The sequence below is a fragment of the Terrapene carolina genome, unplaced genomic scaffold (assembly GCF_002925995.2).
Source record: "Terrapene carolina triunguis isolate 2854851 unplaced genomic scaffold, T_m_triunguis-2.0 Scaffold84, whole genome shotgun sequence".
NCBI lineage: Eukaryota > Metazoa > Chordata > Testudines > Emydidae > Terrapene > Terrapene triunguis.
In genome coordinates, this window is record NW_020664435.1 from 10,197,584 (window position 1) to 10,223,030 (window position 25,447).

Here is a 25,447-nt window from a genome sequence, read left to right on the forward strand (position 1 = left end):
CTGCAGCCCAGGGAGGGCCCCAGGCTAACCGGGGCCCTGGGCTGCAGCCCCTAAAGCACCTGTGTTCCAGCCCTGCCTGGCTGGGGGGGGGAGGGAGTGTGGCTTCGAGAATCATGGCCAATGGGAGCTGCAGGGGGCGCGCGGAGCCACCTGCACCCCCTGCACCAAACAGGAGCTGCCCCAGATAAGTGTTCCGCACCCCAACCCCCTGCCTGCCCCAGCCCTGAGCCCCCTCCCAGACCCCACACCCCCAGCCTTGAACCCCCTCCTGCACCCTAAGTCTCCCCCGCCTGCTCCCGCACTGTAGCTCCCTCCCAGACTCTGCACACAACCCTGAGCCCCCTCCCGCACCCTAACTCCCTCCCAGACCCTGCACCCGCAGCCCTGAGTCCCAAGAGGAGACTAGAGGGGGAAAAAATGAAAAAGGGGGGGGGGAGAGATAGAGAATGCTACCCCGGGAGGAGGGGAGGGAGAAATGAAGCTGAGCACAGGGCCCAACTAACTCTAAATCTGCCACTGGTCATAGGTCGCTTTTCTGAGCGATATTACTAGTCACCTGAATTCCCTAATTGCAGCTCCAAGGCTGTTCAAGCAGAGTTGGGGATCTGTTTGAAAAAGTGTGTGCTTTTCAGCGGAATCTTGAAATATTTCAAACAGCCTTAACAGGAAAAAATGTTATACTTTCCCACATTGTGTGTTGTTGCTACAGATGAAACTTTGATGAAAACGATGCAAGAATTCCTAAACATTCTGATCAAAAATTTTAAAATTTGATTTGAGAATTTTAGAATTCCAAGGATTTGCTTTTCTTTGTGAACCATTTGTTGTCTCTACCAATGGACCTTGCCCTTCTGAAGCAAAGAACATTCTTGACTCAATTAATGAAAGTGTTTTTCAATTAGAAATTGTAAGGCTCCAGAGCTCAGATGTCTTGAAGGCAAAATTCAGAGATGTGGGGAACATTGTGATTTCTGGACTCAATATGCTGACCAGTTTCAGGATAGCCAGAATGTAGCCATCTACCTTTTAACGATGTTCGGATCAACATATCTCTGGGAACCAAAACTGCAATCATCTGACAGATGAGCATCTTCAGTGCATGTGTCATGCCCTGACCTTCTACAAACCACTCGTCACAAAGCTTGCCAGAGATTGTCAGTGTCACCCCTCCCACTAGAGATTGCCACAAACACAGGTAATAATGTTGATCTATAAACTTTGTTAAAAGATAGAAGTACTAATACTTATGTTGTAATCAAGGTCCTTATTTATTGGTAGCTGAAGGTTGGTTTTTTTTTGGTCAGCCTTCCATGCAAACGGCCCACCTCTTGTCATAAAATTCTCAAATCGGCCAATGGGTAGATCTAATTGTGTATCACTGATATAATTCATAACATTAAATTATGCTATACCCATAAGTATACTGTATCCACACAGAGTAAATCATCTGGATGCTATACATCTCAGCTTCCATTTAACTATATCCCTTTATCATTATAACCTAATAGATTATATTCTTGGTTTATTGTAGTATCTTAGCCTATACACTCATCTTGTTCTTCTGGATCTGGATTGTTTCTTCTGCTCTCATGTCTGTCCTGTTGTCGTGATTGTGCATCTTTTTGAGATGTTCAGGCTCTCTTAGATCTCATGGATACCTAGTGATTTCTTGGTGACCTGTAGGACCGATGCCTATGATCTCATTCAAATTGTTCTTGAATGGATTCACCTATTCCCAGGTCGATAAGTACCAGCTTCCCTTCTTCTGCATCTCAGATGGACATACCTGTCATTACATTTAAAGCACAGTCTAAATGGGAACCCCTATTTGTATCTTATACTGTTCTCTTTAGGAATAGATGGCATCTGGCATTGCTCTCTTTGCTTGCTAAGGATTGAGGTTGCCAGCTTTTGGAAAATTTGTATGGGGTGGTTAAAAATCATCAGTGTTTCACCTCTCTTCCTCATTGCCCTCAGTATTTTATCCTTGTCTTGACAGCAGTGCAGAAAGACAATTACATCCATTGATCCAGAGCTTTCTGGGGGCTTGGAGAAAAGGGATCTGTGAGCCCTCTCTGTATGAATGAGATCTTTATTGCCCAGTCTGAGTGTGTCATGGAAAATATCGTCCAATGTGTCCAGCAGATTTCTTCCTTCAGTCTCCTCTAGAATACCTTTAAACCTTCTGTTATTCATATGTTCTCTATATTTCACATCCTCCAGATTTAATTCTTTTTCTCCCCAATGTGTCATCTAGATTAGTAATGCTCATTTAATTGTTTCCACAGCTGATTTTTCCCATTAATCTTTTTATATTTTTAATGTAAGCCTGGAACTCTTCCCTCATCTCCTATTAATCTTTCTGATTTCTACCAGCATGTCCTTCAAGTCAGCCTTAGAGATGGGTGCTTCTCCATCAGCCTCCATACTTTGTTTGCTGGAGTGGGAGTTACTCTCTTTCATGGCCATGGGAACAGATTTTTGTATTAGAGGATGTATTTCCTTTTTCAGACATCTAAATTTTATCTTTTCTCCTTGCTTGTTTTGCCTTTCTAAAGACAGCTGCTACCATACTTCTCCTTTGTTTGTCTGACCTTTTCAAAATGGCAGCTGTTACACTTTCTCCCCCAGACACAATAGTAAACTCCATCCATACCTCATTTCACTCACCCACTGTCTCTTTGCAGGATAACGAGGGTCCTGTTCAACATCTCCATGCTAGAAGAATAATTTTTGCAGGGAGAACATGTAACTGTTGATAGTGGAAGGGCACCTGACTGCCCCATGCATCGCCTCTGCTGCCCAACCATCAGCCCTTTGCATGGTCCCCTTCTTGCTGCCTCCTTCCCCAGCATCTCTCCTCCCTTTACCCCTTCCCCCCCACCTCAGCCCCGCTGCTTCTCCATAAACCCTGGTGGGGCACATCCCTCTCCCTAGGCTGTGTGGAGAACCAACCCCTGGCAGGAACACTCAGCACACCTGCAGGCTGGCTGGTGGGCTCCTTCCTCCCCCACTGCCTCTGGCTAGGCTGGTGCCCCAAGAAAGCCCAAGATCTTTCTGCACAGGGCATTGCCTAGGAGGAGCCTAGTACTGGGTGTGCCATAGCTGCCTGGAGCCCAGCGCAGCACCAGCACGGGAGAGCAAAAAATGGTGGAAGGAAAGATCGTAAAGAAGGTACAGAATAGTCAGCCATATTTTATATTAAGATTCCATTTATAAAATGTTTTATAAAGGGCTAGTATAATGTTCATTATACACACGAGTAGACGATTTCTATGTGGTTATAAGCTCATCAGTAGAAGGTACTATGTTTATAAGCCATGATAATAAGCAAAATATTGGCCTGCTGGATGCTATAGCAATTGATTAACCATTCATTTAAACACCTATTAATCCTTTAAGGGCCATTAGTCTTCCCCTTTAGTATAAATATTGATAAACCCTCAATTTTCATTAAAAGGGAAAGAAGGCTGTAGTGGAGAATATATCGATGTAATAAAGATCTTTTTTGCATAGGAATATGCCATATTTTATAAAAATAAATGCAATCATGGCCATTGGAGAGCATACCTGCTGCTCAATTATAGCCAGCATCATTGAAACATGTCATATATTTTATATATATATGCACATTAAAGAAGGAGAAAACTGATGTGATCCTGCTTGTGTGTGAATGACAGAAGAGGTAGTATCACTATGGACGTGCTGCGGGACTCTGGGGGAAGCCATTCTGATAGTCTATGAGCATGTATTATGATCTTTCTATCAAACTCAGCCAAGTCATTACAGAACTATTGACATGATGGTGCACCCAGAAAAGAAGATTTACCTACCCTATAACCTCTTTTTACTGTATCTTATAAAAATACTTAAATAAGAAGCTAAATTCTCTCACACACATGGCATATTCAAACTGCAATAAGGATTTATTTTTTAATTGGACTAATTTGGCACCTGGAATCGATCTCATACTTTGTCATTCTAAATTGTGTCTGAGCAGCATGTAGCTAGAGGCTCAGAGCAGGCAAGGGAAAGCAGCAGCAGAATCTATTGCTGTTGGTGGTACTTGAAAAAGGAAAAGGTTCATACACGCATTGGTGGAGGAGATGGGGAGTCTCCATGGACATTTTGTAGTGTGGATTTTGTGCCCCTTCTTGCTCCAGTATTAGAAAAACCCACACAAAATACCAGCAGAGGAAAATAAAACCTCTCATTTTTTTTCTCAAAACCTCCAAAAAAAGTGACAAGATACTTTAATTTAAAGGTGCATTTTCAGCCACAGGTACATGGATTAGTCTTAGACACTGATTAGATAGATAGATAGATAGATAGAAGCTGTCAAGCGATTAAAAAATTAATCATGTGATTAATCATTAAACAATAATAGAATATCATTTAAATATTTTTTGATTTTTCTACATTTTCAAATATATTGATTTCAATTATAAACACAGAATACAAAGTGTACAGTGGTCACTTTATATTTTTTATTACAAATTTGCACTGTAAAAAAAAGAAATAGTATTTTTCAATTAATCTAATACAAGTACTATAGTGCAATCTCTTTATCATGAAAGTTGAACTTAGAAACGTAGAATTATGTAAAAAAAAAACTGCATTCAAAAATAAAACAATATAAAACTTTAGAGCCTACAAGCCACTCAGTCCTATTTCTTGTTCAGGCAATCGTTCAAACAAGCTCAAATGTTTACATTTGCAGGATATAATGCTGCCTGCTTCTTGTTCACAATGTCACCTGAAAGTGAGAACAGGTGTTCTCGTGGCACTGTTATAGCCAGTGTTGCAAGATATTTACATGCCAGATGCGCTGAAGATTCATATGTCCCTTCATGCTACAACCACCATTCCAGAGGACGTGTGTCCATGCTGACAGGTTCTGCTAGATAACAATCCAAAGCAGAGCAGACCGACATGTTCATTTTCATAATCTGAGTCAGATGCCACCAGCAGAAGGTTGATTTTCTTTTTTGGTGGTCTGGGTTCTGTAGTTTCCGCATCAGTATGTTGCTCTTGTAAGACTTCTGAAAGCATGCTCCACACCTCGTCCCTCTCAGATTTTGGAAGGCACTTCAGATTCTTAAACCTTGGGTCGAGTGCTGTAGCTAGCTTTAGAAATCTCACATTGGTACCTTCTTTGTGTTTTGTCAAATCTGCAGCGAAAGTGTTCTTCAAATGAACATGTGCCGAGTCATCATCTGAGACTATTAATACATTAAATGTATGGCAGAATGCAGGTAAAATAGAGCTGGAGACATACAATTCTCCCCCAAAGAGTTCAGTCACAAATTTAATTAACACATTTTTTTTAAACGAGCATCGTCAGCATGAAATGATGGCCGAAGCATGAAGGGGCATATGAATGCTTAGCATATCTGGCATGTAAATACCTTGCAATGCCGGCTACAAAAGTCCCATGCAAATGCCTGTTCTCACTTTCTGGTGATATTGTAAATAAGAAGTGGGCAGCATTATCTCCTGTAAATGTAAACAAACTTGTTTGTCTTAGTGATTGGCTGGACGAGAAATAAGACTGAGTGGACTTGTAGGCTCTAAAGTTTTGTGTGCAGTTATGTAATAAAAAAAAAAAATCTACATTTGTAAGTTGCACTTTCCCAATAAAGAGACTGCACTACAGTACTTGTATGAGGTGAATTGAAATATACTGTTTCTTTTGTCTGTCATTTTTACAGTGCAAATATTTGTAATAAAAAAAAGTGAGCACTGTACACTTTGTATTCTGTGTTGTAATAGATGTCAATATATTTGAAAATGTAGAAAAACCATCCAAAATATTTAATAAATTTCAATTGGTATTCTATTGTTTAACAGTGTGATTAAAATTGTGATTAATCATGATTCATTTTTTTAATAGCGATTAATTTTTTTTGAGTTAATCATGTGTGTTAACTGTGATTATTCCAAGCTAAATGACCAAATAACTCTTCCACCCCTCTTGGGCTCCACTGAAGTGTTCTTACTCGCCTTCATCAGGGCCTCTCCCCACAGGAGCCTAATTTGCTTCTTCAGAGTCCCTTCTCTGTTACTTGCTGGAGGATCTGTACTGGGCCTCCCTCCCAGGAGCCTACCCCACTCCTGTGGTTGGGCTAGCATGCCCCTTCCTCAGGGGCTGGTAAGGGAACACAGGCCCATCCTCTACTCTGTGTCCTGGCCCAGGGACCCTGTATTAAGCACTGCTTCTTCAGACCCTTTTTCTGTTTCCCTGGGCCGCTTCCTATCTCCAAGCCCCCTTGTGCTGCTTCCCCATACCCTGTATTCAACACAGCCTCCCCTTGGTTCTCAGGCCTCTTGCTTCTTCCTTCTTTGCTGAACTAATTAGTTGTCTGCCCCTCTCAGTCTCTACTGACGTGCTTTTACTATCCCTTCCTCAGGTCCTCCCGCACAGGAGCCTATCCTGCCCTGCAGAGTTCTTCTTTTGTAATGTCTTATCTTTGCAGGTTTTCCCTCCCTTCCTCAGGGGTTCTGGCAGCTTCCCATGGGATTTCCTCAGCTCTTGTAGGCTCTAGCTCATGTATCCCCCTCACAGGAGCCTTGCTCTGTGGGTTCTCCTACTTGCAGGAGAGTCCTGCCTTCTCTACAGGCTTCCCCCACCCCTGCATACTTGTATAGTCTTTTCCTAACCCATTCACAGGTAAGGTCACTAATGAGCCTTCAGTTGCCAAAAATCACCATCAGCTTAGGCTGCTAGGTTACAGGAAAGGCTGAGGTTGGCTTGCGTTAAAAGGCCAGCCAGCCTGTGACAGAGTTTTCCCGTTCTTCAATGGGAGCTGGATCAGGCCCCAGGTGCTACTGTCAACTAATAGTATGTACTCCAAAGTGTCGTAAATTTTCTCCCTGGCTCAGAACCACAAAAAGGATAGGCACTGTGATGCTGACCCTAACTTATAGTCACCTAGAAAAATCACTAGAACACTACTCCAATCCACTATTGTTTTTGTATGTTCTCTCTGTACGGCTTTTATCTTAAAGATAAATGTGTGCTGACCAAGTGCTGTGTGGTAACTGCCGGCAATTGCACTGCTCCTTGTCCTTGAAGAGGAAGCAAAGCACAGGAGCTGGCCATTAGGCAGACTGGCTTGCTGGATATATCATAATATAGGAACATAAGAACGGCCATATCGGGTCAGACCAAAGGTCCATCTAGCCCAGTATCCTGTCTTCCAACAGTGGCCAATGCCAGGTGCCCCAGAGGGAATGAACAGAACAGGTAATCATCAAGTGAACCATCCACCATTCCCAGCTTCTGGCAAACAGAGGCTAGGGACACCATCCCTGCCCATCCTGGCTTATAGCCATTGATGGACCTATCCTCCATGAACTTCTCTAGTTCTTTTTTGAACCATGTTATAGTCTTGGCCTTCACAACATACTCTAACAAAGAGTTCCAGACAGATTGTGCGTTGTGTGAACAAATACTTCCTTTTGTTTGTTTTAAATCTGCTGCCTATTAATTTCATTTGGTGACCCCTAGTTCTTGTGTTATGAAAAGGAGTAAATAACAACACTTCCTTATTTACTTTCTCCAAACCAGTCATATCTGTCACAATGAATATTGCCCCTCTTACCAAAGCCTAATTTTCTCCACTATAAATTTTTTTACAGGATTTCAGATTAAGAAATGCATTGATAATCAGGACTCACTTGTTTGGCCAATTATTCTCTCAGAAACACAACTGTAACCTCCAGAGAAGTCAAAGGACATTACTGCATGTATATGAAAGCAGAATAGAGCCCTAAACTTTCCAACATTGAGGGCCAGATTCTGATCTCAGTAACTCCAGTTTAAATCTGCTTGCTTTCAAGGGAGTTACTCCAGATTTTAAAAAGATGTAACCACAATCAGAATTTAACCTATAGGCTTCCCAGCTTAGTACATAGTATTGAAATAACTTTTGCCTTGCAAAACAACTAGTGTTTTCCTCGCCTTCTGACGGGAACAATTGCTTTTCTAAAATAAGAGATTTTCTGTACGTCGGAAAGAAAAGACCATCAATTTTGTTACAGTATTCCAAATCTGGCAAAGAGGGTGTTGAAAAGCTATCTTTTACAACAGTGCTTGATCATAGGTATTTTTAAAGAGACAAGGAGGATGGTGGGATTTCTCTGATACATTACTGCGTTGGGGAAACAATCTATTTGTGTAAAGGCAAATTAAGAGTGTAAACGGTGAAAAGTTGCAACATGCCTACTGTCCATCAAAAAGCTTGTTGATTAAAAAAAACAAACAGCGGCACTAAATGCATAACAGTCACTTTTAAAGGACAGTAGCAGATTGTCATAGCAGCTGTCTGACAGAGAGACTACTACCATCCCTTAAATGCACATTTTTTCTGACTTTTGGTGGTATGCATGTGCATATATGAGTGCAGAATTGAAGCAGTAGGGCCTTATACTGCCATTGTCTGGCAAGACTGACTTCAGTGGGAGCTTTTATACAGAATAATAGCAGGAACAGAGCTTTAGTATATAACATGCTGTTATTAAGTTTCCTTATGTATTAATGATCATGCAGCCATTAAAGTCAGTGGGAATTTATTGTATATATTTACAGCCACTTTCAATCCCCTATACATTGCCAGAGCGGTGTAAAATAACCTTAATATAAATCAGAATCAGGGCCAAGGAGTAAATATTACAAATTTCTTGCTATGTTATATAGGCTGTTTCAAGCGTTTCATTTTAGCCCGAGACTGTTCATTGCCCTCTAAGGCCAGTGTCAGTAGTCCTTGGTGTGGTCTTGCAGGGCGTCTCTACTGCTACCTGCCTGGTTTCCTTTGGTTAGCCCCTGATCAGGGCAGTTCTTGGACCGTGGCCTCTAATTAGGCCCAGGGGTCTGCTTTTGTCTTATTCCTGGAGGAAACCTGGTGCAGGGGTGTTGCCCCTTCCCTGCCCCGGGCCTTTCTGCCTCCCCTCCCCCTCTGAGCTCCCTCCTTTTATAGCAGGCCTTTTTTCCCCTCATTGGTTGCAGCTGAGGGTGCCTCCTTCCATGACTGGCAGTTGTAGCAGCTGTGTGGGGGTGTGGTCAAGCTGCTTGCCTGTAGGCAGGAGAAGCTCCCCTCCTCCTTCTGCCTCTGCTCAGTATGGGATTTGTAGACACCATTACTACCAGTCACTATTATTTATACTGGGGATGCATTTAGCGATTGGGAATGCATTGTGCTAGAATCTCTGCAAACATACAAGTAGATCTGGTTCCTGGCCCAAAGAACTTACCGTCTGATTTGAAACAAGAAGCAACAAGCAAGGATGACAAACAACAAGACTGAAAGGTAGAGAGATGACCTAGGAAATGAAGTTAACATCATGTGGTTCCATTGGTTAGCTATTGCACAACCTACCCATCATTGCTTGGATGATTTCTTGTCAGCTTCATAGCAGCAGTGGATTTTTGGGAGGGGGTAGTGGCCATGCAGATTAATTCAGGGAGAACTTTACATACATAGGAGCAGCATGGAAGAAAACTCAGCTGTTTGAGAGAGAAGCAGATGAGTGGCCATTTCAAGGATGGCATCACGAGGAGTTCTTTTTTGGTCATGTTAAGTTTGAATTGCTGCCGAGACATTCAGAAGGGAAGGTCAGAGACAGAGGCTGAGATTTGAGTCGAGATGAAGTGAAATTAGTCAAGAACGGGCAGTTAGGTTGGCAATCAACTAGTATAAATATAGTAGTTGAAGCTGTGTAAGCAGAGGAGATCACCCAAATAAACAGTCTAGAGCAAGAAGAGGAGGGGGCCAAGAATGGGATCCTATGGAAGCAGAAAGAAAACACAGTGGAAGAGATGCCAAAGGAGTGGCCAGAGAGATAGGAGGATACCAGAAGAGAACAGATGACAGGAACTCAAGCAGTGGCTGCAAATGACGTGCTCAATAGTTTAGAAATCAGGAAGTTTTACTATGCCCTCTTTGATTATGTCCAATAAATAGCTAGTGGAAGGTCTTTTCTGGATAGGATAGAGAGAAGACAGCAAAGGTTGAAAGAAAATCCTATTAGTAAACACCTTTATGCAGTCATAAGGGTTAAACACGGAGCATGTTTGTTTATAAACCTTCCCTGTCTATAGCCAGATTGGAGAACACAGTTCTGACAGAAATAAAAAGCTGTGTATGGTGTAGACTCTGTCATCTTCTATGGTCAGAGCCAGACTGATTCCCAGGAAACTGAGCTTTCATTGAAAAATAATTTTGGAGAGCTTCTTGTTGGGCCTCCTCAAAAACAGAGAAGTTAGAGTTGTGTGTGATAGTAAAATAAAATAAAAAGAAATCAGCTGCCTTCATGGGTGGAGGGGCAAATGTAAAATTGTTTTGCAGGCTAAAGTTGTCTAAAGTTGCTAAGGTTGGCTCATTGTGTGGGCCTGATCCTGTGGGATGACGAGCACCTGCAACTTCCATTGGGAAATTCAGTGGGAATTTCCGGTGCTGGATCAGGCTCATAGAACACACAGATAAACCTTTTGGGTCATGCCAGTTTCTCCCAAAGCCAAATTATGAAGTCCTTTCTGAACTCTTACTCCTGCAAAAAATTCCCAGAGTAAAGACAGTACAAGGACTGTAGGATTTACCAACAAGGGAGAACCGAGTCTTAAGCATTTAAAATTATGTTATTTGAGTAAAATAACCCAGGAAGAGGCCATGTGATAGGGTGCTCAGTGGTCTGGGTGGCCTAGTGGTTAGTGCACCTGACGTCTACCCTTTGTCTTGCTGTCAGGGGCAGAGGCGTAGTAGTAGTGCCTGGTTCCTGCCCGTAAGCTGCGAGTGTCTGGGCCTCCCCCCTGCACCTGGGCCTTTGCCCTTAAGTGAGTCATGGTACGGGGAACCCAGGGCCTTCCTCTCACCAGGTCCCTGCTCAAGGCCCTGTGGGAAGTAAGATTGACAGATTCCTCCCCACAGAGAGCCTAAATCTGGGCTACTTCTCAGCCATGTGCTCCTTCAGTTTGGGGCATGACCCCTATAGTCCAAACAGTCAATAGCTTCACAAGCAAGTCCAAACGAGCAGTGTGCTGCAAGACATGCTGCTTCTCAAAGTGGGTGGTGGGTGGAGAAGGTGCTGCTGGAGGCCTTACCCACTGTGAGGTTCCCTCTCAGGTGCAACCTTCTGTCTGGCTTCCTGGAGAAGGATTCTTCTCTCCTGCATCCTGTCTAACACCACATGCCTGGGCTTCTCAGCACCTTTTAACCTGATCTTCAGGCCGGTAGGGGTAGGGCTACCTGGGCCCATGATTGCCTTCTGGCCCAGCGTGAGGTTTGTATACCTCTGATACAAACTGTAGCACAGTCATTCACCTTTGTGAGTAAAGTGTTCAAAATCTGGCACCTACATGTATTTTTTTTGTTTTGTTTCGTTTTTTACATACAATACAATAATTAAGAAATGTTAAATGTATTTTAAAATAAACTGAAGATCATTTCCAGTCTCAGCATGTTATACAGATCAGGTTTTGCTCAATTTTTTTTTTTTTTAAAGTCCAGGAGCCAAAATATGTTCTCATTTGCGCAAGTGTCTCCACAGAGAATAACAGTTACTATGGATTTACAACAGCATAGGTGAGAGCAGAACTTGGCCTAAACCTTGTGCACTCAGGGATATATCACTCAAGATAAGAAGAATTTCAGTATTCAATCCTTAAGGGCCAATCTGGCATTGTGTATCATGCAGCTGTGCTTGCGTGGAGTGCCAGTGATGTTCACAGAGCTTTGCATGATTGTTACAATCTGCCCACAAGCTATATATTACAGGACTAGGGTCTATGGGCTTGTGATGGGGTTTAAGGCCGAGACAGGGGAAGGGCTGGAGCAATACTGGGCCAGGGAGATCCTGCCTCTCAGGGACTGCCGCACATGCTCCTGAGGAGAACATCAGTATAAAGGAAGCTTCAGCAGCCCCAGAAAGAGACCATTTATGGATGAACTCTGCTCTGCAGAAACAGGAGAAAAATGTCTACCTAGGGGACCTGGCTGTCAGTCTTCCCCTGGCTCCTAGACACTCTGGGAGGGAGGGAGGGAGAACTGTGGCCAAGGGCTCAAGAAGGCTGCAGGCATCAGCCCTAGACTGTGGGGCCTTTGAAGCAAAGACTATGACCATACCCCCACCTGAGATGCAGGGGTGATAGGAAGTGGCCCGTGAAAGGTAAGCAAGTGGCCTGGCTGAACATAGGTTGGTGCATACCACTTCACTTTTAGGAGAAAGGCCCTGGGTCCCCCTACCTACCCTGGAGCTATGACCCCTGAACTGAGGAGGACAGAGCTAGGGGTTACCATCAAAAAGTCCAGTCCAGATAAGACCTCACCCAGAGGGCTGGGATACTGTGAACTAATAGAATGGCTGGAGGTGGAGACCCAGACCAATAGGCCTGCTGACCACCCAAAACACCCTGCCACCGAGCTTGTCTACACAGTGCGTTAGTCTGCACAAGGGGAGTTAAATTTTAGTCCACACTCACATGTTGCCCACTAACGGGCCTGTGTAGACCTTGCTGGTGTGCACTAAACGTTCCCCAGGGCACATTAATGTAGTCCTGTTTCAAACACAACTACATTAATGCACACTAGGGAATTTTTAGTGTGCACCAACAAGCTTGTTTGCTGTACAATTTTCACACCTCTAGTGCAGACCGACACACCATGTAGATTTCAGAGCAGCAGCCACATTAGTCTGTATCTGCAAAAAGAACAGGAGTACTTGTGGCACCTTAGAGACTAACAAATTTATTTGAGCATCAGCTTTCGTGGGCTACAGCCCACTTCTTCAGAAGCCCTAAGTGTACATTTAAAATTCACAATAGCATGTATGAGTTATAATCTGTTTTATATTTCATGGTCTTTATTTAAATTTAAGACTTCATATGAAAAGCTAAGAGGCACTGTCCCCTCCATTTCTGAGAGGAGAATATGAATCTATGGTGTTAGATACTGAAAAACAATATTCATCTTTTTTTTTTTTAAAAAAGAACTGAAGTAATTTATTATACCCATTTCAAATGATAATTGAAATATTTCATGGGGCTTAGCAGCTACTGTGTTCTGGAGATATGCAACTCTTAGAATGAGAATCATTAGCCTTCAGACCACACATGTCCAAATAATCTCTCCCCTACAAGGCTCCCGCACACCACATTTTAATAACCTTTATCTCCCTAAAGCTTTTGTAGATGGAAGATGTTTTAAGTCTCAGGGAGAAATTAGATACAGATATGAGACGGCTTCTACTTTGAGGTGAAAAGGATTGGTTGAGACTGGATGTATAGGTTATCTACAGAAACGTACTTAGGTGCTACTTCAAAATCTCTCTTTTAGACTCCTGGCTCAGAAATTCACAAATTATATTCTTTGCAAGAAGTGTGGTGTGTAAAAATACTTCCATTGTATAAGATTTTTGGGGGGTGGGGTGGGGAAATGAGACAATGATGAAACTATTTGTCAAAATGTGAGGAAAAATCAGACATTTCTAGAATTCATAGTGATTTAAGAATATGTATTATCACAAGACAAGGGTAACATTTTCTAATTTCCAAATGATAAGATACTGTAATGAGATACTACATTACTATTACTGTCACAGCTTGCATATAATTTGCATTTTGTTACACAGTTCCTATTCCAGCAAGTGCAGAATCAGCTTTCGGTGGGTGCCAAAACACAGAAATCCTGTAGGATGAGGAAGTGGGGCACAGGAGAGTTTAGGGGGCATGTCTACATTGTTCTAGTGTATTGTAGAGAACGAATAGCCAACATACGAGGTTTTAAAAAAAATTAAAGAAAACAACAGTACCAGAATTTAGAACTCCAGCATATAGGCACATCCTGCTGGAATTTTGAAAGATATTCCTACCATGTCCATTAATTATATTCTTCAAGCTCTGCTGTTCTGGATTCCTGACACTCAGAGGAATTGGAAAGATGAAGATCCAAATTCTGTTCTCATTTAAACTAGAGTAACAATTTAAAACAATTACACCATATACCAACCCCATCCTATCCCACACACAAAGTTAACTGAGACGAGAATATTGCTCAGAGCCTTTTCTTCCAAAGTTGTTATTCTGAGTTCTTCCTTGACGACTTTTTAAATGTTGTGTTGCCACTGTCAAAGTTAGAGCAGGTATGAATGTCGTTTATTCCTTATTTGATTACGTTAGAAATGTCATGGTATTTGTTCAAGAAAAATGTACTAAAAGTTAATCATTCATACATTTGTAGACCTTTTAAATAATTGCAAGTAAGGCAAAATTATGCAGCCCTTAGTCAGTTGCTAAGGTTCAAAATGAAGTATGGCCTTAATTTTTTAAACACAAATTAAAAGCAAAACAAAACCACAACTACTCTAAGATGACAAAGCTACCCTTTCAGATCCAGATTCACCAGTACACTCTGCTTTGTGTGTGCCCTGCCAACAACAGCAAACCAGTCATAAACCTAATTATACAAAATAGATGGGTTTATGACTGCTTTGCATCATCAACATGGTGCAAAGACTTACCAGTGAAACTCCCCATTGAAATAAAAATCCTTGATAACTTCCTATTTAAATGAGAAAAATAGAAGCTTACTAGTAATATGCCATTTCTTCTTATGTTAGTGGGCCTTGACAAAAATCCATAATAAACTATAACCCTTGAGGAAAGCACTTGCTCTCTAATGTTTCACTGTTTGAAATAAATATTATCAGGTCATGCATTTTTTTCCCTGTTGAAAAGTGCAACCGCAGCTTCTTTCTAAAAAGGGAAGGTACTCTGCTTGCATGAAAAAAATCAAATATTTCCAGATCTTCCAAGAATGGAAACAGTTCTAGCTGCTTCAAAATGTTCCTTTAAAAAATAAAATTTTTATTTTATTTTCTGTTTCTAAATTTAATTTTGAATTACAGAATACCCTATTTTCCAGGGCAATGACTCAAAGCTTATTGAATGTGGGGCAAGATCTAAATTAAAACAAATAAAAAACATTGCATTTTCCATATCATTAGTTCTTTGATTTTGATTACATTTCTAGCCCAAAAAGTCCTACATAAATGTACTCTTTTGAATTTTAAAAGGGAACTTCAAAAGAATTTCCACCCCGACCCCTTTATTTAATGGTGACTATATCTCAAAATGTTGAAGTATCAATAGTATTTATCAGTGTTTGCTGGAAACTATACAGACCTTCTTTTTTATCTTCTGGAGCAATCTTCACCTTTGTATCGGTTATATCTTTGAAAGAGGCCAGAAACAGTACTACATCTCCTTTCTCGTTCTTTATAGGAACAATGTCCAGTAGGCACCAAAATGAAGACCCTGAAAGGATACAGAATGAATTAAATTCAAACAGCTGTCTTTTTGCTGAAAAATCCAAACTATTAAAGCTGCAACTAACGTAATTCTAACAAAAAATCTTATTTAGAAGGTCAGTCAGGAAATCACAGATGTTCAGCTCATGTAAATCTCTTTGCATCATCGGTCGAAGCTCAGTAATGCTGCATTCTGTGGAATCAAGGCATTAATTTAAATGCAAAATTTATCTACTGGGAACATTAATAGAGTTTAATGAAGCTGCTTACTTCTCTCAAACCACATTTTCCTTTGAAATCTTAACTGATTTTGGCACTTCGTATTTTAATGGAGTATCTGCCACTACGTTAACTCTGATATCTGAAGCTTCCATGTTTACTATGAAATATCTTTACCTTAGATTAATTATCAAATTTGGCTCTCTCATCATCCCTTGGCAGAAGACCCAGTAGCTAGTGTATCGCTCCACTAATTCGAAGATACTTAAACTAATCAGACTTGTGACTTAAAATAGAAAGTAAAGTACCATTATTCAAATCTGAGCTGTTAAACTTAGGCAAGTGAAAACTCAAAGTCCTTGTATTTCATTGAAGATGAGTGTTATAATACCCACATTTTATCTGTGAAAATTAATGACAATAAAGATCTTCCCTGTTACATGTTAACTGCAGTAATAGCAGTTAGTAGCCTGGGTAAAAAATAATATTTTTTTAAAATGTAAAACAACTTGCCTATTTAGTGTCAAATTGTTGTATAACTAGAAAGATTTTTTTTTAAAAAGTCAAATCATCCTTGGAAAATAGGACATTCAGTCTGATGGTTTTAAGCACTGGGGTTGTAATTCACCCAGATAATTCAGCATAGAAGCTAATTATTGCCAGTGTGTTGGTGTTGTACTGCAGCATAGTTCAAGCACATTGTGAGTAAAGCTGAGATCATACCAAAACCCTGGATCCAAACCCCACTGATTTTGGGGTAAATCAGTCTAGATTCTAACTATAGTTGGCAGCTTGGGCCCATCTCTGTAAGTCACAAAGGAAAAACAATTATCTTCAGACACTTCCAGCATACCAACAGACCACTAATGTTCACAATGGGATGGATCATTGTTATTGGACTAAGTATTTTTCATTTGAAATTTGTTTTTGGGCGTGCCTGACCCCGAGACTCCTATATCCTATCCATCTCACTGCTCTTTTGGCAACAATTTAATGCTCAAAGGCTACTTCCAGTTCTCATGAAATAAAACTAAACATGGTCACTGGGCCACTAGCTATGCCTGAAAATACATAGCTAATATGTATATAAATATGTCTGAGCTGAGAAAAGATTGATTGGAAGAGCAGATTAGAGCTGCTTGCTTTTGGCGCTCTTGTCCCTGTCCCCCTATTTTCTCTCTTCTCAACTTTGCAGTTTAAGAAATGGTACCAGGCACTGCAAATTTGCTTACAATTCGGCTGTCTAATCTAAATTTTAATATAAAATCAACTTGACTGCCTCTTGAGAGCTGGGGCCGAGCCTAGCAGGGGATATAGCAGTTACCCTTGAAGTGTTATTGCAGTTGAAGTTCCAGTAGGATGCTTCAAAGGAAAATCAATTGTTCCTCTCCCAACTCAGTCACAGCTCTCTGGAGGCAGTTGGGCAGCTTTTAGTTAGGTTAGTAAATTTAACCTGCAGCTGGGACCAGGTTCCCAGTTTGAAGGAAATCAGGAAAGTGAGAAAGGGAGGAAAGAAGGATATGGCAAATGAAACAGAATGGGTCTATACTGGGTTTTAACTATTTTGTAAGCTGTGAAAACAGTGCAAGCAAAGATACCATCATAAAAAGAGGGTAGAAATGGGAAATCAGAAGCAAAAGATTTCTGCCTGCTTATTCCCCCTTTTTTCCATCCTGAATTTCTTATTCCTTTTCAAGCAGACGTGATGGAGCAAGCACGTTTTATTATGAGCATCTTTGAGCAAGACAAAGCAAGAAGCAGAGAGAGTGTAGGACTACTGTTATCTCCTTTATCAAAACCTTTGGGAAAATCTGATTGGTGCTACTTCCTGTCACTTATTTGTTGAAAAGCAACCAATACATCAATCTATACTGGTGTATCCAAAATGAAAAGCATCAGTAAAATTTTATAGTTTTCTGATTGAAAGACAGAATTGCAAGTCTCTAAAGAATATTACTATAACTCATATTACTTAGCCAAATTCCATTTTTTTAAATTACATTCTGCCTAGATAAATTTCTCCCATAATTTCAATTGGATACAATGTTATTCTTCACTTCCTCTGCAAAACTGTTGTTTCTGGCCGCTATGCTTTTTTAAACAGCTATTGTTATCCACTCTAGAAGTAGCTGAATTTCTTTTCTCTTTTCTATTGTTTTGATATAGTTTTAGCATCAACAATACAGAAACAGCCATTAAAGCACTGGATTAGTGGCAATAATGTTACAGGCATCAGACATTTAAAAAAATATATATAAATACATTCTAGCAAATACATTTGGTATAACAATGGCCATACTGGATCAGACCAAAGGTCCATCTAGCCCAGTACCTGTCTTCCAACAGTGGCAAATGCCAGGTGCCCCAGAGGGAATGAACAGAACAGGTAATCATCAAGTGATCCATCCACTATTGCCTATTCCCAGCTTCTGGAAAACAGAGGCTAGAGACACCATCCCTGTCCATCCTGGCTAATAGCCATTGATGGACCTATCCTCCATGAACTTCTCTAGTTCTTTTTTGAACCATGTTCTAGTCTTGGCCTTCACAACATTCTCTGGCAAGGAGTTCCACAGGTTGCCTATGTGTTGTGTGAAGAAATACTTCCTTCTGTTTGTTTTAAACCTCTGCTGATTAATTTCATTTGGTGACCCCTAGCTCCTGTGTTATGAAAAGGAGTAAATAACAACACTTCCTTATTTACTTTCTCCACACCAGTCATGATTGTATAGACATCTATCATATCCCACATAGTCATCTCTTTTCCAAGCTGAAAAGTCCCAGTCTTATTAATTGCTCCTTATATGCAAGCTGTTCCATACCCCTAATCATTTTTGTTGCCTTTTTCTGAACTTTTTCCAATTACAATATATCTTTTTTGAGATGGGGCAACCACATCTGCATGCAGCATCCAAGATGTGGGTTTACCATGGATTTATATAGAGGCAATATGATATTTACTGTTTATTATCTATCCCTTTCTTAATGATTCCCAACATTCTGTTCACTTTTTTGACTGCCAGTCCACATTGAGTGGATGTTCTCAGAGATTTACCCCAAGATCTCTTTCTTGAGTGGTAACAGCTAATTTAGATCCCATTATTTTATATGGGGTTGGGATTGTGTTTTCCAGTGTGCATTAATTTGCATTTTGCATTTGGTAACTTTATCTGAAATGATTAATTTGATTCTGAGACCTAGGGAAATTAACGTCAAACAAACTCTCTGTCCTTACAAAAGTATTTATAATACACAGAAAGCCCTTCAATATTTCACAATGTGCAACATTCGCTTTAGTTAAAATAGCTGCATTACGGTGGATTCAGTAAATGAATAATAATCATTAAGCTTGCTCAGCATTTTTATGGCAGGCTTGCATATTGTTGTTTGTTTCGTGTCAGGTTTTCGTCAGCCATATTATCTCCTTACGTATCTTTTCTTATTTTCCTCCCAATGTAAACACTGTCTGAACAAAGCAAATAAAAACTGCTGCGGAGACCACCAACTTAAAATAGATGCATGTACTAATTCTCTCATGAGCTACAAGGTAACTCCTGGAATGAAGGAACCACATGATCTGGGATTAGTAATGGGGTCTTTTAACCATAATGTGGATCAACAGTTTGAATTCTGCACCATGCCTTAACAACTGTCTACCCCATTGCAGTCTTGGCAAAAAGGCCATGGAATGAATGGGTATGGAGGTGAAGTATCCCCTCAGCCCAGGAGAGATGATTTCCTAAGTCAGGGTTTAGACCAGGGGTGGGCAAACTATGGCCCATAGGCTGGATCCGGCCCGTGAGCCGTTTTAAGCCGGCCCACGAGCTCCCACTGGGGAGCAAGGCCTGGGGTTCGGCCCCGGTCCGGTGCTCCAGCCAGGGCGGGGGCCGCACCACGTGGCTTGGCCCCACTCCGGCGCTCCAGTCAGTATGCCGGGTCGGGGACCGCACCACGCGGCTCCCAGAAGCCACGGCATAGCCCTACTCTGGGGCACAGGGTCGGGGGCCGCACGGACTCACTCCAGCGCTAGCAGGGTCGGGGGCCGCTCCACGCATAGGAGCCAGAGAAGGGACATGCCACTGCTTCTGGGAGCCACTTGAGGTAAGCGCCGCTCAAAGCCTGCACCCCTGAGCCTCTCTCCACGCCCCAACCCCCTGCTCCAGCCCTGATTCCTCTCCCACTCTCCAAACCCCTTGATTCCACCCCGGAGCACCCTCCTGCACCCCAAACCTCTCATCCCCAGCCCCACCTCAGAGCCCGCACCCCTGCCCCAGCCCTGATCCCCCTCCCGCCCTCCGAACCCATCTGTCCCAGCCCAGAGCACCCTCCTACATGCCAAACTCTTCATCCCCAGCCCCATCCCAGAGCCTGCACCCCCAACCAGAGCCCTCACACCCTCCCGCACCTCAACCCCAATTTTGTGAGCATTCATGGCCAGCCATACAATTTCTATTCCCCGATGTGGCCCTGCGGCCAAAAAGTTTGCCCACCCCTGGTTTAGACAGATCATGAACGGTTTGTACCTTTCCGGCAGAAAAAGAGTAGACTTCAATTTTCAATGCTGTCAAATTTTCAATGGAAAAAATATAATGCAACCCACTGCATATGGTCTGCACATTGAAAAGCTGTATCACACAATGTTATATGCCTATAGTAGGATTTCTTACTTGTTAGATAAATAAAACCCAATGTTACTATTATTCTGTTGAAGGAACTCTTTTTCAGGAGGGGAATTCCTTTCCTGCTTCAACTAGTGCATGCAAAGGTCATTGTCAACAAATCATTGTCTACCAAAAAGATTTCCTTTGCAGCTTTATTTTTATGGGCCTTCTTTATTGACCCTGGCTACATCTCTATCAGAAAGCTTCCTTTCTTTCCATTGCAGTAAGATCTGAAGCCTCAAAATATATTTTAATATCCTTGAGCAGAGAATAGCACATCACAGGACAGGAGGGAGAGGCAGAACAAAAGAAAAATCTCATCATAGAGCAATCCAACTAGCCCAATAGTTGTTCTCAGCAACACGGAGGTGACTATTTTATGGTCACCCTCTCATCCACAGCTACTTTTACCTATCCTCCACTCCCTCTGTCAAAATAAGCACAAATTGCCTTCACTTGGGAGTCTGTGCAGAAACTGAGCTACTAACCTTTCTTCAAAAAAAACAAACAACTTTAAGGTTTCAAGCAGTGCTCTACCTTTATAATGCCAGAAACTTTAAAATATAAGTATTGATGCGTTCCCCCCTCCAACTATTGAAATCTGCTTAAGTCTCAGTTGTGAGATGTATGATCATGAGCTTTGTTGATAGCACCTGTACTGCATGAGTACTGAAAGGGCACAGAGCACAAGCTAAACTCTCTAAAACTTGTCCCAGCATACACAAGGATCAAAGTAAAACCAGCAATAGAATCTCTTGGGGGCAGTCTCTTCTTTGGCTGGTCTAAAATTTTGGACAGGGACCTAGAGGGGATGTCTCCAGGCTATTATAAAGGCATTAGAATATAGAGATGGAACTGAGGCTACATATACTGGCTATTTGTTGATAAGCTGTAATCCGGGTTCTGAGGATTTTGCTGCATAATAGGACCAAATTCTGTAGCAAGCATCTCCTAAATTAGGTGGTAAGTAACTTATTGTATCTGCATTAAATATCCTTCATTCCCATCTGCCATGGCTGTCATGGCATAGAGGGGCAAGGCTATGCTGGGGCGAGGACTAGCAATGCTTTAACTCAGTTCTGTTCATGTGAAAAGCTGGAGAGTTTAAGACAGCTGCAGGTAGATTTTAGCAGGCAAGATGACACACACACACACACACACAAAAAGTCAGGTTCCTGGCTGCAGCAAAATAGCACATTCCATTAAAAAAATTCAGCCCTCTTGTGTGTATACATTATGATACAGTCTATAATTGCATGATCTACAGGACCCTGTAGATGCATGGGATGTATAGTAAATAAGGCAGAGGGTTGTAAGAGAAACAAGGAGATTTCCCTGTGTTTAAGGCCTTGGACTGGTACCCAAGTGAGCTAAGTTCCATTCTTAGCTCTGCCACAAACTTTCAGTGTCATATAGAGTCACATTAATATAATGCACATGTAGGAGGGGACAGATGGTATTTGGTCCTGCCATGCGGGCAGGGGACTGGACTCGATGACCTCTCGAGGTCCCTTCCAGTCCTAGAATCTATGAATCTATGAATTAAGATGGCACAGGCAACCTTAACTCTGTCATTTCCTAACTTTGGAGTGTTTGACTCCTTAATGTTCTTTTAATTTTTAATACAATATATAGTATGTTTAAGGCATAATATACAGTGTAGTTTTCATATACTGGTAGATTACTTAGGGACTCTAGCATACATAGAGCAGTATATACAGGGGCGGCTCCAGGCACCAGCGCACCAAGCACGTGCCTGGGGCGGCAAGCTGTGGGGGGCGGCCTGCCGGTCACTGTGGGGGCAGTAGTCAGGGAGCCTTCGGCGGCATGCCTGCGGGAGATCCGCCGGTCCCGCGGATTCAGCGGCGGGTATGCCGAAGGCGCGAGACCAGCGGACCTCCCGCAGGCATGCTGCCGATTTTGCGTTACCAGCCGGACCTCCTGCAGGCACGCCGCCAAAAGCCGCCTGACTGCCGTGCGTAGGGCGGCAAAATACATAGAGCCGTCCCTGAGTATATATCCACATTTACTTTCTGTCTTTGTTTACTCACAGTTTTCCTCTCTCTCCATCCACCGATTGAAAGGGATGTCACAGTTATAAAACTCACAATTTTGAAATCCTTCAATTACACTTCCTTGAACGCCACTGAACAAAAAATGAAAAGCTAAGCAGTCCCTGCTGCAGCCACGTGACTTTCTTCCCTTGTCCTTATGTGCACTACTTACTTTTACTCTGCTCTAATTTCCTTTTTCCTATCTCCTACAACAGATTAGGAGGAGACTCCATTTAAAAAGACAGTGACCTCCCAGTGTCAGAAATTTACCAGATTACATAACCAACAGTTAGGGAAACACACAAAATTATTTTTAGGGTCTGACCCAAACACCATTGAAGTGAACGGAAAGATTCCCACTGACGTGAATAGTTTTTGGATCTAAGCTGTCTGCAGTTCCCCCAATTATTTTCCAAGGGCATTACAATGTACCAATTACTACATTAGTGGTGGCAGGTTGGCCTATACAGCACTAATTTAGAAAGAGTTTAGTTAGCTATTCAGTGTCAGATCTCCATTTTTTAACGATAGACCAGGTTCAATAGGTTTTTTCTAGCTGTAGTATTTAGTGGCTGTTGTAACTCTAGTGATATAATTATTCCCCTAGTATACTGTAATTGAAAACAAACAAGAAACACCCCAATGAGTTACTTGTATTTGGATCACTTACAATAGTGGTCCTCCAACTTTTGTCTCCATGGAGTAATTTGTTAGAGAAAGATCCTCTCCAGATCATTCCCCTTCTCAACATTCCAATCCCTCCACTGTTTTGTTCTCAAAGTATTTCCTTCTGTCAACCTCTATTGTTTCCCTTTATTTGGCAGTCATTGTTTACTTCCCCTTGATCACCAGCATTGCTGTATCTTATCATTAAAGACCATGTTCACATACTTGTTGCCTAATGCTGCTGGATGCTAATAGCTCCAAGTTCAGAATAACCAAGTAATCACACTAGCGAATGTAGTTTTTTCAGGTAACTGAGAATGTACTGCTGTCCCTGAAAACTAGATTAAAAGGAATTTTTACTCTCAAAAATAAACAGCTCATTTTTATAAGTTAATGAAATATCCAGTATGTATAATGAGTTTTATTTCTGTCTTTTGTTTGTTCCTTGCTGCATTGCTTCAAAAACATTATCTAATGTATTCATCATCATGGATGGCCATATATTCAGCTGGAAGTTTTAGAATAAACACATTATTTTAAAACTAAATAGTCAGACAAGTGTATTGTTCGTTGAGCACCATTTTGAAGCCCCCTTTTTAAGGAATAAAGTGAAAATGTTAGTTGTTTTCATTTACAAAAACAAAACTGGATGCAAAACTCTTCCTCCGAGGTAAGAGTTTCCAGTCATCTTGTTCTAATCATGAATTGGGGCATAAATTAAACTATGTACATGAGGTTTCTGGTGAGTTGAAGCTCATCACATCTCCTGTGGTGAAGCAGCTATTTCCACAAACTGCCTTCATGATGTAATTCTCCTGGAGTCAAAAGCTTTTGCATTTACTCCAGTCTCACTCCCCTTATAATGAATAAAAGTAACATATATATATTTTTTTTAATAAAGAATATCAGGCACCTTATTCAATGGAAAAATGTTACGGTTCCAAGGGTTTATATGTGTAGGTTAGTCTTCTACTCTACTGCTAAAAAGCTCTATTTTAGAAATATAACCTATTTTCTTGGTTACAGTCAGGTCGATTTTCCAAAAGAGTTTCATGTTTTAACTGGGTTCAGGGATGTTTGTTATTGAACAAGAAAGACGTTACTTCTCTTGCTAGTTTTTATGTCAATCCTCTCTGGGGACCGCCACCTTGTTGTGGTGAAGGGTCTTGCGTGTTCCAGTGAACCTCAGAGCTAAGTTGTCAGGAGCTTCATGTTCCTGGAAGGGTCTCCCAAGGCGAACAGGTCTGAGGGGAGGTCCCAGACAAAGCACGGTCCAATCCCCCCATCCTCAATGGTGGATCAGGTGGAAGAGGGTCCTCAGATTTCAATGGCTGTGAAAGCAGATGAAGGCTGCAGCAAGTGGAGATCTCCAGTCATCTCGGACTTTCCCAGCCACTGAACCTCACACCTCCAACTTGTCATGATAGTGTGGTCGCTGTAGGCTCACCTGCTTCCCCACATTAAAAGAAATCACATGCAGGATTCTACCATGGGAAATAACTTTCCAACCTTCCAAGCCCTGGGGCAACAGACTAGTGGTGACGGGGACAGGATTAGTCAATCTGGCAGTCCCTAGCCATGAATCTGCATGCAGGCCGCGGTAGTTAGATGGTCGTCTGGCACCTGGACTGAGACAGGCAGCTACTATCGCGACTGAGCAGTCCTCTTTAGGATCCCCTCTGCTCACCCTGCATGGGAAGAGGGATAGAAAAGGTTCCCTAAACCTAGGTTCTCTCACCCACTCCTGGGTGGAGTACCTGGTCCAGTGGGATCACTCTGTCTGCAGTCAAAACTATAAGACAGTGACTTTTGCTACATGGAATGTTCGCACCCTGATGGATAACAAAGATAATGTATGGCCAGAAAGAAGAACTGCTATTGTCACTAGGGAACTTGCTAAATATAACATCAGTGGTGCTGCCCGGAGTGAGACAAGGTGCCCAGATGAAGGTCAACTGAGAGAAGAAGGCGGAGGCTGCACCTTTTCCTGGAAAGGAAAATCTGCAGAGGACAGGCGCATTTATGGTGTCAGTTTTACAATTAGGAATAAGTTTGTCAGTCAATTTATAGAATTTCCGGTATGAATCAATGAGCATCTGATGACTCTTCGTCTTGAGCTCAGCAACAACCAGTCTGCTGCTGTCATCATGCGTATGCCCCAATGTTTGATTCTATTAAGGATATCAAGGAACAATTCTATACAGATCTTGACCAACATTCCCAAGGAGGACAAGATCATTCTCCTTGGAGATTTTAATGCTAGAGTCGGGCGGGAGTCAGATCTCTGGAATGGCACTATCGGAAAAGAAGGAGTAGGAAAGGCTAACTCCAACAGCATCTTCCTCCTGAGCAAGTGTGTAGAACAATGCCTGATCATCACAAAAACCCTCTTTAGACAAAGTGAGAAGTATAAGACCACCTGGAGACACCCTCTGTGGGGATGTAAAGTTCCATGAGAGGGTAAGGGTCACGATGGGACACTTGCAAGTTAATAAATCATGGCCTTATGTAAGGCCCCCTGGTGGTTATATAAGATGAGGCCTTATG

The 25,447-nt window shown here is 41.9% G+C and overlaps 1 protein-coding gene across 1 annotated transcript in view; it reads right to left on the reverse strand.

Annotated features, from left to right (window-relative positions):
- KCNH8 (potassium voltage-gated channel subfamily H member 8) overlaps positions 1-25,447 on the reverse strand; it is a 364,361-nt gene that overhangs the window by 194,024 nt on the left and 144,890 nt on the right. Inside the window, exon 3 of the mRNA XM_024197376.1 lies at positions 15,176-15,307. Coding sequence (XP_024053144.1) covers positions 15,176-15,307 — 132 coding nt within the window. The remainder of the gene's footprint in view (positions 1-15,175; positions 15,308-25,447) is intronic.